The sequence below is a fragment of the Helobdella robusta genome (assembly GCF_000326865.2).
Source record: "Helobdella robusta unplaced genomic scaffold HELROscaffold_4, whole genome shotgun sequence".
Classification (NCBI taxonomy): domain Eukaryota; kingdom Metazoa; phylum Annelida; class Clitellata; order Rhynchobdellida; family Glossiphoniidae; genus Helobdella; species Helobdella robusta.
The window spans coordinates 4,869,436-4,882,557 of NW_008704902.1; the positions used below are offsets into that span (position 1 = coordinate 4,869,436).

General features: G+C 31.9%; 2 protein-coding genes across 2 annotated transcripts in view; one reads left to right on the forward strand and one right to left on the reverse strand.

Annotated features, from left to right (window-relative positions):
• HELRODRAFT_107158 (hypothetical protein) overlaps positions 1-7,866 on the forward strand; it is a 34,084-nt gene extending 26,218 nt beyond the window's left edge. The window contains exons 6-17 of the mRNA XM_009024735.1: positions 1,678-1,815; positions 2,352-2,465; positions 3,403-3,535; positions 3,881-3,954; positions 4,148-4,264; positions 4,693-4,816; positions 5,073-5,179; positions 5,316-5,481; positions 5,676-5,849; positions 5,994-6,186; positions 6,963-7,132; positions 7,226-7,866. Of these exons, the coding sequence (XP_009022983.1) occupies positions 1,678-1,815; positions 2,352-2,465; positions 3,403-3,535; positions 3,881-3,954; positions 4,148-4,264; positions 4,693-4,816; positions 5,073-5,179; positions 5,316-5,481; positions 5,676-5,849; positions 5,994-6,186; positions 6,963-7,132; positions 7,226-7,286 (1,571 nt within the window). The 3' untranslated portion in view covers positions 7,287-7,866. The remainder of the gene's footprint in view (positions 1-1,677; positions 1,816-2,351; positions 2,466-3,402; positions 3,536-3,880; positions 3,955-4,147; positions 4,265-4,692; positions 4,817-5,072; positions 5,180-5,315; positions 5,482-5,675; positions 5,850-5,993; positions 6,187-6,962; positions 7,133-7,225) is intronic.
• A 304-nt stretch (positions 7,867-8,170) lies between these two features.
• Positions 8,171-11,303, reverse strand: HELRODRAFT_188995 (hypothetical protein). Its single transcript, XM_009024736.1, has 7 exons — positions 10,799-11,303; positions 10,262-10,352; positions 10,031-10,168; positions 9,841-9,912; positions 9,391-9,438; positions 9,007-9,280; positions 8,171-8,860 (listed from the first exon to the last, which is right to left on the reverse strand). Exons 1-7 carry the CDS (start codon positions 11,109-11,111, stop codon positions 8,669-8,671), a joined length of 1,128 nt encoding a protein of 375 aa, XP_009022984.1. The 5' UTR covers positions 11,112-11,303; the 3' UTR covers positions 8,171-8,668.
• Positions 11,304-13,122: the final 1,819 nt, after the last annotated feature.

Here is a 13,122-nt window from a genome sequence, read left to right on the forward strand (position 1 = left end):
GACAATAAGCCCTGAGCGTTGCCAAACATTTTTTTAATTTTTTATAAAATTTATTTATTATATATTATAAATTTACAAATTTATTCTGAAAATCATATTTTATGTTTCAACCATTATTTTATCTAGCAATTCAACTATTTTTTATCAATTATTATATAAGCGATTCCATCCACATATTCTGAAAAGAATCATTTACCTTTTAAACAAAAACGTATTTGCGCCACAGAGTTTGTTTTACGAAAATTCATCAATTTATTTGAATATCTTTTTATTGTAACAAGATTACCTGATGTTATATTAAATTTCCTCGTTTAGATATGTATCACATTAGTTCTCACGGCATAACTTACGTGTTGGATGTTTTATCTGTTGGTTCGTATGCAATAGTTTTACCTTTCAACAATTTGACAGTTTTGTGAAAGAAATTTTGCTGTACTTTTTTTAATATTTTGTTAGAATCTCCAGCTTGAAAACGCCAGCACATAAAATAGGCGCTAAACACTTATAAGGCAGAAATAAAATACTCCTTGTCAATGTTTGAAACATTCTTGTTCATCTCCTCTAAGCAATTTTTATCTGTTGCTTCACATTTTACATTCAAAAATTATCTTTTTCTACGTTTAAAACATAATTTTACTTTTTTTTATCATCGAAAAATGACGGACAAAAAATATTTTTTAGGATATGCGTGTAGTTTACATTTTTGAAAACTTTTGCTAGTTTTAAGTTTCTGTTAATTATTCTACATCATTGTAAATATTTTATTGAAATTCTGAATTCTCTACCTCAAAGATGGTGTGTTGATTTTTCTTTTGTTGGTTTACTGGTATGAGAGTGTTTGTTGTTGATAATAATATATCAAGGAAGATGATGTTGTTAGCGCTAAGAATTGCTTGATGCTAACAGGTTTAGTTATTTAATGTGACTTTCTGTGAAAGTTGCTCCTGTCAGTTTCTACTTATTCGAAATTGTTTGCATTTCACATAAAATGTTTGCTCCAACTTCAATAACGATCGGCGAGCTAAAAAAAATGCATTATTGATGAAATTTTTTCTATTACTTAAACAAATGAATGCAACGAAAGTTAGTAACGTTATTATGAACCATCTGTATTGCTGTATCGAGTGACAAACACACAAAACAGATTCATACGGTGCATCTATACATTTTGGTGTATATAACTCAAAATTTTTATTCAATTGCTGTTGCCGAAAACCATATGCGAAGAAAAATTTAGAAGTTTGACTGTTCCATAAAACTGAAAAAAATATCAAGTGACTTTCAAACAAGTTATTAAATTTCAATCATCAGTCAGAATTATTTTCAAAACGTTTGATAAATTAGCAATATTTTTACTTTTATCCTGCTTCTAATTGTAGCAGATACTAAACAATTTTCCAGAAAAACTAAAAATGCATAACTTATATTATTATGTTACTTTTCCAGGTGTTACAATCTCAAAACAATCAACAACAATATACAAAGTCGACTTAATTAAATTTACAAAACTTAATTAGACGGCAAAAAATTAAACTATTAAAAAATAGGCTGGTTTCATTCCAGAGACCCTTGTTTGTATATGCAAAAAGTCTTAAAACCGCTCACGCGCTGAATGCATTTCGTTGAGATGCCTAAAAATGCACTGAGAAGAAATATTGAAAAAATGAACACACACAGGTTTCTGTGGCCAAAACACGCTACACAAAACTCTCTCGACGACATTTTTTCTCTACTTTGCCTGCATTCTGCCAGCCATCGCTCTTGGAGTCCTTTACTACAACAACACCTCTGGACCGTCTGGAGAGGGACAGATAGGTTGGTTGTGTTAATGGGTGTTGTGTTTTTGTCTTGTTGTGTGATTGTTGTGGGGCTGTTCGACTGTTTTTCGTTATGTGTAGATATGTGTTGAGTTGTTGTGCTCCGTTGCTGCGTGGCTCTGTGATGGTTTGTGTTGTTGTTTATTGTGTTGTTTTTTATTGATTAACAATTGGAATGAAAATTGTCGTGACGTTTGCTGTATATTCATCGTTAGTAATCAAAATGATGAATTTTACTGGTAGAAATTGTTGTGGAAATTTAGTGACAATTGCACGGATAATAAATATAATGACGATTTTAACCTTGATGGATAAGACACATAAGTGTGAACATTAACGTCATTATTTGACGCTTGACATTTTTAAAAATTGTTTTGAATATTTGTGCGAATGGAAAAGGCTAAATTTTCAGTATCATTTGCTCAATCTATTTTCCAATTAACGCGTGCTAAACTTTTTGATAACATATTACAGTACTGTTATTGTTGGTTAATATTCTGTTGAAGTGTAATAATTTTCGTCTGCGCACCTTAGATGTCAGAAAAGTTATATACTCCCAGACGATATCCGGTTTAACGTTTGCCGTGTTTGGCGGGCAGCCCATGGTCATTCTGCTGACGACGGCTCCACTGGCCATCTACACTAAGGGTTTTGATTTATTTTTATGGTTAAATTTTACTCAAAATTCTCAAAGAATTATTAAAATAAAAAATATTGTGACATGTTGTTATTAATTAAAATATCATCTGCAGATGACTCAGTATATATTTAAGAAGAGAATTTTTTTTCTATTTCAGCTGTTACTCAACAGATATAATCATTAAAAAAATTAAATTCATTTTAAAAAAATTTGGCATAATTAAAAAGATTTCGAATGGGCTTGAACAGTTGATGAGCTGCTGAGGCGATGAATGATGAAGATTGATGAATCAATGTAAAAGTAGCTAATTAAATAAACGAATGCAAAAACATGAGCGCTGAGAATGACGGATCGGAGGTCGCAATGAATGACTGATTGTTTGATGAATTTTTTGCCTGAACAATCTACTTACTAGCAATGAATGTTACAATGTTACATTCCGTGCCAGCCTCATGTACGTTCATTTTCCAAATTGAACAGCTGACCAGCCAGGCTCGCACGCATATTATCCGAATGAATGATTGTCTGGTGATGTTATTGAAAAATATGTTGATAATCATTGAATGATTCTTTATAATGTGCCCGATTCATATATATTTTTTAATTTTTATTAGTGAAACTTGTTTGCAATGTTCAATTTCGATCAATCTTATTCAACATAACTTTAAAATCGCAAACGAATTAAATGATCATACCAAACTTATTGAAACTCTTTAATTACTCCATTTAAAAAAATGTCCGAAGATATACAATAAATTCAATACTGAACAAGAATAAAGACTGGCAAACAAATAGTATAAAGCTTTTTATTCAACTGTTGCCAAGAACATTAAAATAAAAATATCAACACGTTTTCGCATAACTCATCCTAATTTTTTAGCATCACGATGATCAATTAATAGATGTGTTTGTTACACAAATGTACACTTAAATTTACTTTTTCAGTAATTTTCAACATTTGCGAAGACTTGAAGTTGGACTTTGCGGGCATGTTTGCCTGCACTGGACTCTGGAACTCCTTCTTCTTGCTTATATACGCTTTCACGGACGCCAGCAAGTTAATGCGTTGGTGCACACGGTTCGTTTCTATGTTGTGAGGTTCTAGTTATTTTGGCTGTTTGTGAGAATGAGCGTACAACGTACTTGACTTATTTTTCACTTTTGTATATGAGGGATAGCCTATACTGTCACGCACTATCTTCATTAAAACATGTCCATGAGAAGTAAAGATTTTCAAAATTCTTTCCAGTTCTCTTCAGCTGTTGGGCTAAAAATTATCTGAATTCGACTTTTTGTACTTAATGTTTCGACTGCGACTCTTGCAAAAACCTTAACTATTTTCACTTTCTTAGTGATGTTTGATGAGTTTAACAAAGACGTATCGATAGGTATGTTAAAAATGATTTATTTCTTATGTTTACAGATCAACTGAAGAGATTTTTGCTCTGTTCATATCACTGGCATTGGCTGTGGATGCCTTCAGAAACGTTTTTTACGGTCAGCTTCTTAACATTATTAATAATGTTGCAATAGTAAAGGCAAAATAAATTTATTTTTCGTTACAAAAGATTTTTTAATGTCGATCTATATTCACTAACATGTAAATATACTATCAAAGAAACAATTATATGAATAACATTTACTTGGTTCTTTAAAACATTCCTGGCCATATATTTCAATCGTGCGACAGACTTCAGGATCAACTACCACTCTCCAGCATGCTACAAGAACCAATCCATCCCGTCCTCTCCATCGCTATCTTCTTCTTCGTCTTCCTCCTCATCCTCAACTGCACTCCTCAACAACAGTTTGGCAACCGCCATACTGGGCAGCAACAATTTGGAAAATAACAAAACGATTTTTGGTTCGCTTCCTATTTAATTTTTATAGACTACTTTTTATATATATGATATGTTTATGATATATGTTATGTTATATGTATGATATGTTTATGATATATGTTATATATGTTATGTTATATATATGATATGTTTATGATATATGTTATATATGTTATGTTATATATATGATATGTTTATGATATATGTTATATATGTTATGTTATATATATGATATGTTTATGATATATGTTATGTTATATATATGATATGTTTATGATAGTTTTTAAAGGCACGTTAAACGTGTGTAGGTCATGAAATAAAAGTATTATTACAAATGTGTATCGCCATATTAAAATTATTAACATCAAATTAAGCTTAAATTCACGAAATTGAGTAGAGGCAGGCGGAAAGCTGCTGGCGTATGCGAGTGAATGTTCCCGGGAGAACAGCTTGCTGTATTTGTTGTTGATGCTCGGTACGGCCTGGCTCGGTCTTTCGCTCTACAACTTTACGAAAACGTAACCAGTGTTTCATTTTATTTTTTTTTTTTATTGAAGAACAAAATACAGTTAATGACATCTGCATGGTTATTTATTATTGTCGTGCTTCAACATTTCACTTTTTTAGGCTGGATTAGAATAGATTTGAATGTTTTTCTGTTTACATCAAGCTAAATTTTTATAATGCAAATTTAAACAATTATTTAGATAAGATGGAGTTTTTGGATGAAGTTTTGAAAATATTTAAAATGTGTTTCGAATAAAATTCGCTCAGGCCTTTCTTGAATGCCAGCAAGCGTGAGTTGATGGCCGACTGTGCCCTGCCTGTCTCAGTTCTTCTCATGTCCTTCTTTGGCTCCTATCTTTTCAGAGACGTTAAACGTGAGCTGACCGTCTTATTTTTTTTACGAAATTTATAAAAATTACCAGCACAATATTGAACTGAATGTCATTTTCCAACTATTAATAATTTTTCAATACATAAATGTCGAATAAAACTAAAACAATTTTCCTTCAGTTAAAAAGTTCAAGACGATAGATGGCAACATATTCACACCGGCTCCTCTCTCGAAGCTGGAATGGCCTGCCATCTTGGGAGGCATGGGTTTGGGATTCTGTCTCTCGCTCCTCTTCTTCATGGATCACTACATTGCAGGAGCCCTTGTAAATAGCACAGACAATAGGTCATACTAGAAACTTTAAAAATTGCCAAACCACTGCAATATTTTTTTTAAATATTGTTGATCTCTTTTTTTATATAAAAAAGTTGATGAATATTTTTATATGTAAAAACCCATTGCTAGATATTTCTTAATATAGACCAATTAAATATTTCATTTGTAGAGAAATAATAATGAGTTATAAATGAAAACAAAAGATTGAAGAAAGGTTCAGCTTACCACTGGGACCTCATGATTATTGGCCTCCTAAATGCTTTCCTCTCTTTCTTCGGTCTGCCATTGGTGCACGGAGCACTCCCTCACTCACCTCTGCACGTCAGAGCAATGGCGGACGTGGAAGATAGAGTTTATCAGGGACATGTTTATCTGAAGTTGGCATCTTTTGTAATTGTTGCTTCGTATGTCACAATCCAATTCAGTTTGTGTAAAAAACGAATGTGCTTAATTTGGAATGGTACCTTTGAATTTTTCCCAATCATTAATAACCGATTTTCTTAACCTCACATCGTGCACAGAATCATCAAAGCACGTGAGACTCGAGTGACGGGCATCTGTTCGCACATCCTCATTGGCCTGTCACTTTTTTACATAGAGGAGTTGAAGAAAATACCTCGACCAGTACTTGATGGACTCTTTTTGTATCTTGCTATCACTGCTCTGCACAGCAATCAACTGTTTGAAAGAATTATGCTTATGTTTACAGAACAGGTGGAGATAATGTTTAGCAGCATTATTAATTAGAGGTGGACTAATGGAGAGCAAAATGAGATTTTCTATGTGAGTGGGGATGATTTTCATTTTGTATGAAAACAAAAATGTCTTAATGGAAGACGAAAATGATGAGAATGAATTATTTTCGAATGGCAAAAATTTTAAGAATTCAAATTTACACATTTACATTTATTATAAAAAAATATATAAACTTTTTTCGACCATGCGCTACTCCGGACTGTCAACCAGTAGCTATTTAACGTGTATCATAAATTGATAGTTGTTTTTGAAACATCGATTTTTAAAATAATAGTTTCCATCCAACTTTTTGACAAAAAATGAGCCAACTAACTATCTAACTGAGGTAGGCGTAAGTTGCATGCCAAAGGTTCATGTTAATTTTTTACAACATGCAAAAATAGCTTTCGATAAATTAAAAATAATGTTATAATTGAGAGGAAACTGTAGAAAATGCAAATGCTTAATGAAAAATTTGCATAAAAAGACAATACTTTAGTTAACGGCATGATTGCAAACAGGAAGGAAGTGGGAAGGGTATATGAGGATGGACAAGAGTTGGAGTTACTAGGCTGACCACATCCACCTCTATGCAAATTTTAAATGTTCATGCCATGTTTATGTTATTTGTTTAATGAATGAAAATCGAAAACTAAGATAAAGTATTCTTTAATGTCGGATTAATTCAACGATTTCGAATTAAATAATTTCACAATAAACACCACAATAAACACAATATTTCCTGCGACCATCAGGCAGCTTACCCACCGAACCACTACATCCGCACGGTTCCTCAAAGGAAGGTTCACCTCTTCACATTACTTCAACTTTTGCAACTTGCAGTTCTTTGTGGGTTTGGTTTTTCCTCCATACCGTACCTAAAAATGGTTTTCCCTATTTTACATCTGGTTATGCTTCCAATAAGGTTACTAATTAGTACGATATGATATAAATAATGATCAGTATAAAAATTTTAAATTCTAAAATATATTAAAACGATTTTGAAATGATTTTGCAGACATAAGCTGGTGCCATATTTAATAGAGAAAAAATATCTGCAATCGTTGGATGGGCATTGAGGCGAACCCCAGACTCAATAACGTCAATCACATATTCGTCATCATCGTTATTAACGAAAATAACATTTTTAAATTATTACGCTTCTAATATCTCAAAATCATTAAAAAATAATTTCATTTAAGTATTGAGATATCTGAACTGAACACGATCAGAGCTTTGTTGTCACAACGAAATAATGAATAATGCAAAATCAAGCAAGCAATAAGGAAGCCATCAATCGATGATCGTTTTTCTAAATGTTTTTGCTTAGATAACTTTTAAATAAATTTATAACGTTATATTATTTAATAGAATAGAGCAACAATTTTTAAGATTTTTTTTACTAAATAAGACGAAATTATTTCTTCTTTTGTTTTCACTTTTAATTAATAAAAAGCGTAGAAATTTTCAATCTAATTTTTGCAAAGATTAACGACTCTCTTTCACTTGATGTACACTTTTGAATTTTACAATTAACATATTGATATTCACACATAATTTTTTGCCTGAACTTAATAAAATTTTTCAAACATCACATTTTTGAATTTAACTTGGTTGCTGAACGTGAATGGCCAAATATATAGAAACAGTTCGGACACGATTGATCAGTTCTGAATTATTTTAATACTTTTTAAGGGGCTCTTCATAAAAGAGGCCACACTGAGGCATCAAAAAGTTTGTTACACCGCAATAAAAAGGAAGGGTGGTTGTTTTATCACTTTTTTTAATTTCTATCGTGTAACTTCTTGTTTGTAGCAACCCTATCCCGACAATTCAAAGTGCTTCATTTATTCAGTGTTCATAACTTTAAGCAACCGCAAGTACATTGAATACCTGTTGGTCGAAGAGCATTGTTGCTGAAGATATTTTCTGACGAACGTATCATTATCCTAAAATAAACCACTCGGTCTTTCATTGTTTATTAAAATATAAAACTTAATTTTGTAAATAATGAAAAAGTAAAAAATTTAAACAAAACAAGAACTGAAACAGTTTCTGCATGTTTAAAAATCATTTACACACCTCAACAAGATTTAATAAATAAAAAATATTCTCGATTTATACCGCCAATCAAAGAAATAACACTTGTTAAACTTGACCATACAGCTTATTCGACTGAGAATTCGACTAATTTAGCTACCAAACTACCGATCAGTTTTAGAAACAACATATTTCCAAACACACATACGTTTATTTAAATCAACCTATTTCAAGACTTTAGCAATTTACACATCTCGTAAAATTTAAACACCACAAAAACGTGTAATACAATGTTAGATGCATGCAATTGTAACCAAAACATATCAATAATTTAAACATATTGTTGTTTTAAACAGCTATACAGGTTACAAAAGTATTTTATGACACAAGATGCATGCAAGTCATCATATTCACATGAGCATCACGAAAGGCTGGGAAAATCTTTCTCATCTGCAACATTTGGAGCAGGCGCTTCCTTTGTTTTCTTCTTTTCCATCACATCGCCATCATTTCTTCTCGATCCTCCTGGACCTCCTCTCCCACCTCGTCCTCTATTTCCTCTACGTGCATCATTGAATGTGATTCTGATAGGCACCACATTCTTAGATTTCTTCTGTGTTGCAGTCAAAAAATAATACAATTAACAACGTGACTCGATTAATGATTGAATTCAATTAACTGCTTGTGAGTGACATGAGAAAATAAAAACCAATATTACTTAAACATTATATCCAACAAATAAAATGAGCAAACACAAACCCCATCAAAGCCACTATCATCATCATCTTCCTCTTCGTATTCTTCTTCCTCATCATCCTCCTTCTTCTTAAGAACAAACATCTTGTTCCACTTGGGATCCGAACATCCTTCATTAGCCTTGCGAATGTTGAACTGAGATTTCACTCTCTTCTCATCCTCCAATTTTTTCCATTCATCTAAAGTGAGTTGCTTTTCCTCCGGTTCTTTCTTAACTTCTGCCTCACCATCGACTACTGGCTGATCAGGCAGCACATTCTCCTCCGTTGGGTCACTCCTTGAAGTTTAAAATTTCAACAATATTAATGACACTATATAATTGAAACATGAAACAAAAACAAAACAAAAGTGGATCTGATAACATTCTCATTCACTAATCAAACGAGCCTGTTAGTGTCAGTCAGATCAGAAACCCCAGCATTGTTCATGTGGTCACTGAAATGTTTACAGCATTGGTACAAAATTAACTATTCATCATACAGTAAATCACATTGTTGCTTTATAATTTCAATGCACAAGTATATTCTTTAATAATACAACAATGTGAATTAGTTTGATGGGTCTACAAAAAAGTGAAAAAAGATAGCTTTACAGGTCAAGTTTATATTTGTTGCAAAAATTAATTTTGTCTAGAAGAGGCAAATATCAAGCAACTTTTTCAAAATAAATGATGTCCCAATTTGTTAGGAAACATTGAATTTAAAAATAAAATTCATCAAAATCAATTTGTGGCTCTACATTGTTGAGAAGGCTATAATAATTAATGAATAAACACGAATACTATCGAATTTTTAGAGCAAACTAAATTATGATTTTAATGCGTAATCGATGACTCACGCAATGTCATCTTTTACAGATCCCCAATTGTGGGCACCACCTCCCTCTCTTTTTTCATGAGGTTTTAATCCACTGTTCAAATTTATATTTTAGAAAATTTTCATAACTTTATCTGAACCTCTTTTAAATTATTCAGTTGACAGAATTTGCTTTAAATTAGTGGGTGCGAAAAATGTAAATAAAAACAAACCTCTTATCGCTGCCGCTATGTCTGTCGAATTCTCTCTTCACGTTTCTATCCAGTCCATCATGACCCCCTCTGCCACCTCTGTTGTATCCACCTCTGCGATAACCACCTCTCCCTCTAAAAGGTTCATCTCTGTCAGGCCTGCATTTTAAAAATTAACATAAAATTTAATAATGTTCATATGAAATTAGAAGTAGATTAGTGTTGAACTAAGTTTAGTGTTAAAATACGTACTTTGCTTCACCTCCCCATGATTCAAAAGGCTTCGCTTCATTCATTCCACTTGAAACATTTTCTGCAAATCTAGGTGGTCTTTCAGAGAACTCTGAATATTTCAAAAAAGTAATTTTAACATTTTCCATTTCGACTTTTAAAATTTAAATAAATAACTATGACAAGTATAAGGGGCTGATAATAAACCTTAAATTTTAAAATTAAACAAGTTATGCCCAGAAAAATTCATTTTTCAAATATTAAAATTAAACAAACTAATCAAATCATTTTATATAGAGAACAAATCAAGCAGATGTATTAGTAATGAATTAACACCATTCATTTTTAAAGATTAAGCTCTGTAATTGAAAAAACCTTCTTTAATAATTTAAATAAAAGAATAAAACAAATTACAAAGCAAAATACAATAACTGAACCACACACGTAAATCATAGAAGTACAGAAAAGAAACTTCTGACAGAACTAAAGTTTAAAAGTAAAACCAAATAAATAACGTTCATTAAATAACCAAATCATAAAAAAAATTGAGAAACTTACTATTGACTTGCGGCCTGGAAGGTGATGATTTGGATGTGGCATTGTTTGTAGTTGCAACAGCCGTTCGTGCATTGCCAGGCTTGGCAGCACCCGAGTTGCTCTTTTGAAAGTTTTTATCATTCTTCGACGCAACCGTAGAGGAAATATTCTTTTTGGTCACTCCAACAGCGGGCTTCTTAGCTGTAGCGGCCGTCTTTTTCGAGAGAATCAGTTGCTCCTGAAGCTTCATCAAAGCTTCGATTGGATCGGCTTCGTTATCGTCATCTGCCTCAATAGCAGCAAATTTGTTGTTCACGTTGATTCTGTATTCCATTTTTGTATGAAATAACTTATAAACCGGCAAAATTTTTATGATGTTTAGAGATTGTCGGAATACATTTATATAGTAAAAGCGTGTTACCAAAAACAAGGTGATAATTTTCGCTGAACGGAAGTTAAGCTAAAATGGAGCCCAGATTAATAAACTTTTTTATCTATGCTTGTAAAAATTTGGAAATAATTAAAATTAACATTTTTTATTAAAGAATAAGATTTGTACATTATGTTTGTTTATTTATTTGTTTATTACATTTTAATGACGTTTCTTAAAATTATTTTTGTTAACTGTGTTTAATTAGAGAAGAATACCATGAAGCGTTAATAAAATTTATTAAATTTAATGTAAACACATATCAAATCAAGAGATATGATCGTAAATAATATTATTAAAAATCGTTAATATTTTAAAATTTTTCTTATATTTAACTTTAATCTTTCATCTTCTTCTGATTTTTACGTTTAAATAAAAATAACCAATTATTTTTATTGGGGCGGAGTGATGGTCTAATGGTTAAGGTAGCCTGGTGCTATTTCGCAGTAACCGGGTTTGATTATGACAAAAAGATCCCCACCTATCACATGCTTCGTTTCTGCTGCGTCGTTTGTGCACTTTGTTGAATCCTCTGAACTATGGAAGAGTGTAATTGACTTTTATAATTTTACTATTTATTCTGTAAAACAAACTGTCGGACGCAGAGAATGTAACAACATGCAGGGTATGAAAAGATGAAAATAAAATGTAAAATTGGAACGGATAAAATAAAATACAAAAAAATATTGTTGGGAACATGTGAGAAAATGGAGCAGTAAAATAGGTAAGTCTAAATTTTATTTAATTTTGTTTAATAACATAAAATTCAACACAAACGTATGTAATTTTGATATACGAATTGAACTATAACACTTGAACTTAATTGTGTCTTGGAATCATCTGCGTTATTGTCATCTTTCGCAATTAAATGTTTACTTTCCATAGTGCCTTTAGGTCAATTCCAGCCTAAAATTTCATGCGTTGCGGTGATTTAACAATAAAAAAAATTAAAATTACTGTAAAAGTTGGATCATGGATCATTTTGAAATTGTAAGAGAATAATGACCAAGGAAAATTAAATTTAATCAGAAATTTTAGTTTTTAGATTTGTGCAATCGTCCTAAGTCTTGTGCTCTCTGTACATAATAATTCCCTCCTATGCCCAAAAATATACAACAGGCGATTCAGCAATCCACTTTCATCAGCAAATTATTTATCTTCAATGATAATAAAACAACAGACTATCGAACAGTTTTCATTTTCAAAGGTTTATTGACATCAGCAGCAGCAATCGAAATCTTATCGTACTAAAAACACGGCCATTAACAAAACAAATATTTGTGTTTTTCTAAATAATCACGAAATAAATCGTGCTTGTTGATTGTTTTCGCTTACGAAGAAATGTCAGTACATCATTAAGAAGTTGAAGATAACACAGCACAGAAGTTGAAGATAAGAGTAATTTGACGTGCATTTAATTCATTTTTTAATTTGTTGGGGTTCAGAAGTTTGCCTCATTCAATCCAAGATACATTGTACATAAAACGAAATGCAAGTTTGTATATTGAACTTTTTAAACATAGCTTAAGTACTTATCCGAAACACAAACCTGTTGGAGCATAACAACATAACACGAGTATGCAATCAGTTTGGTTCACGGGATATCAAGTAGCACATGTTAACGAATCGTTCACGATAAACAGCCTCAGCCAGTCGGCTGTGCAACAATTTCATTTGAATAAGTGAAAAACAACAAATCTACAACGAAGCACATCTACAGCAACATTTAAACAGCACACACACAAACATCAACTTCAACAATGACAACAACACAGAAACCACGTGCACGTTATGGCCGCACAACTTCTACTTTTGTTTGCATTTCTTCCTTTTCAGTGGCACTAACTAAACTGCAGTAGCAACAAAAACCACAGCATTATAATTAGCGCCCACTCAACACATTCCTAACACGAAG

Excerpts from the sequence above, each read along its gene's own strand:
- HELRODRAFT_188995 (XM_009024736.1), bottom strand. The coding sequence starts at position 11,111 with ATGGAATACAGAATCAACGTGAACAACAAATTTGCTGCTATTGAGGCA. Across the intron at positions 10,169-10,261 it reads TCATGGGGAGGTGAAGCAAA|GCCTGACAGAGATGAACCTT; the intron begins GTACGTATTTTA and ends TTTAAAATGCAG. Across the intron at positions 9,913-10,030 it reads CATAGCGGCAGCGATAAGAG|TGGATTAAAACCTCATGAAA; the intron begins GTTTGTTTTTAT and ends AAATTTGAACAG.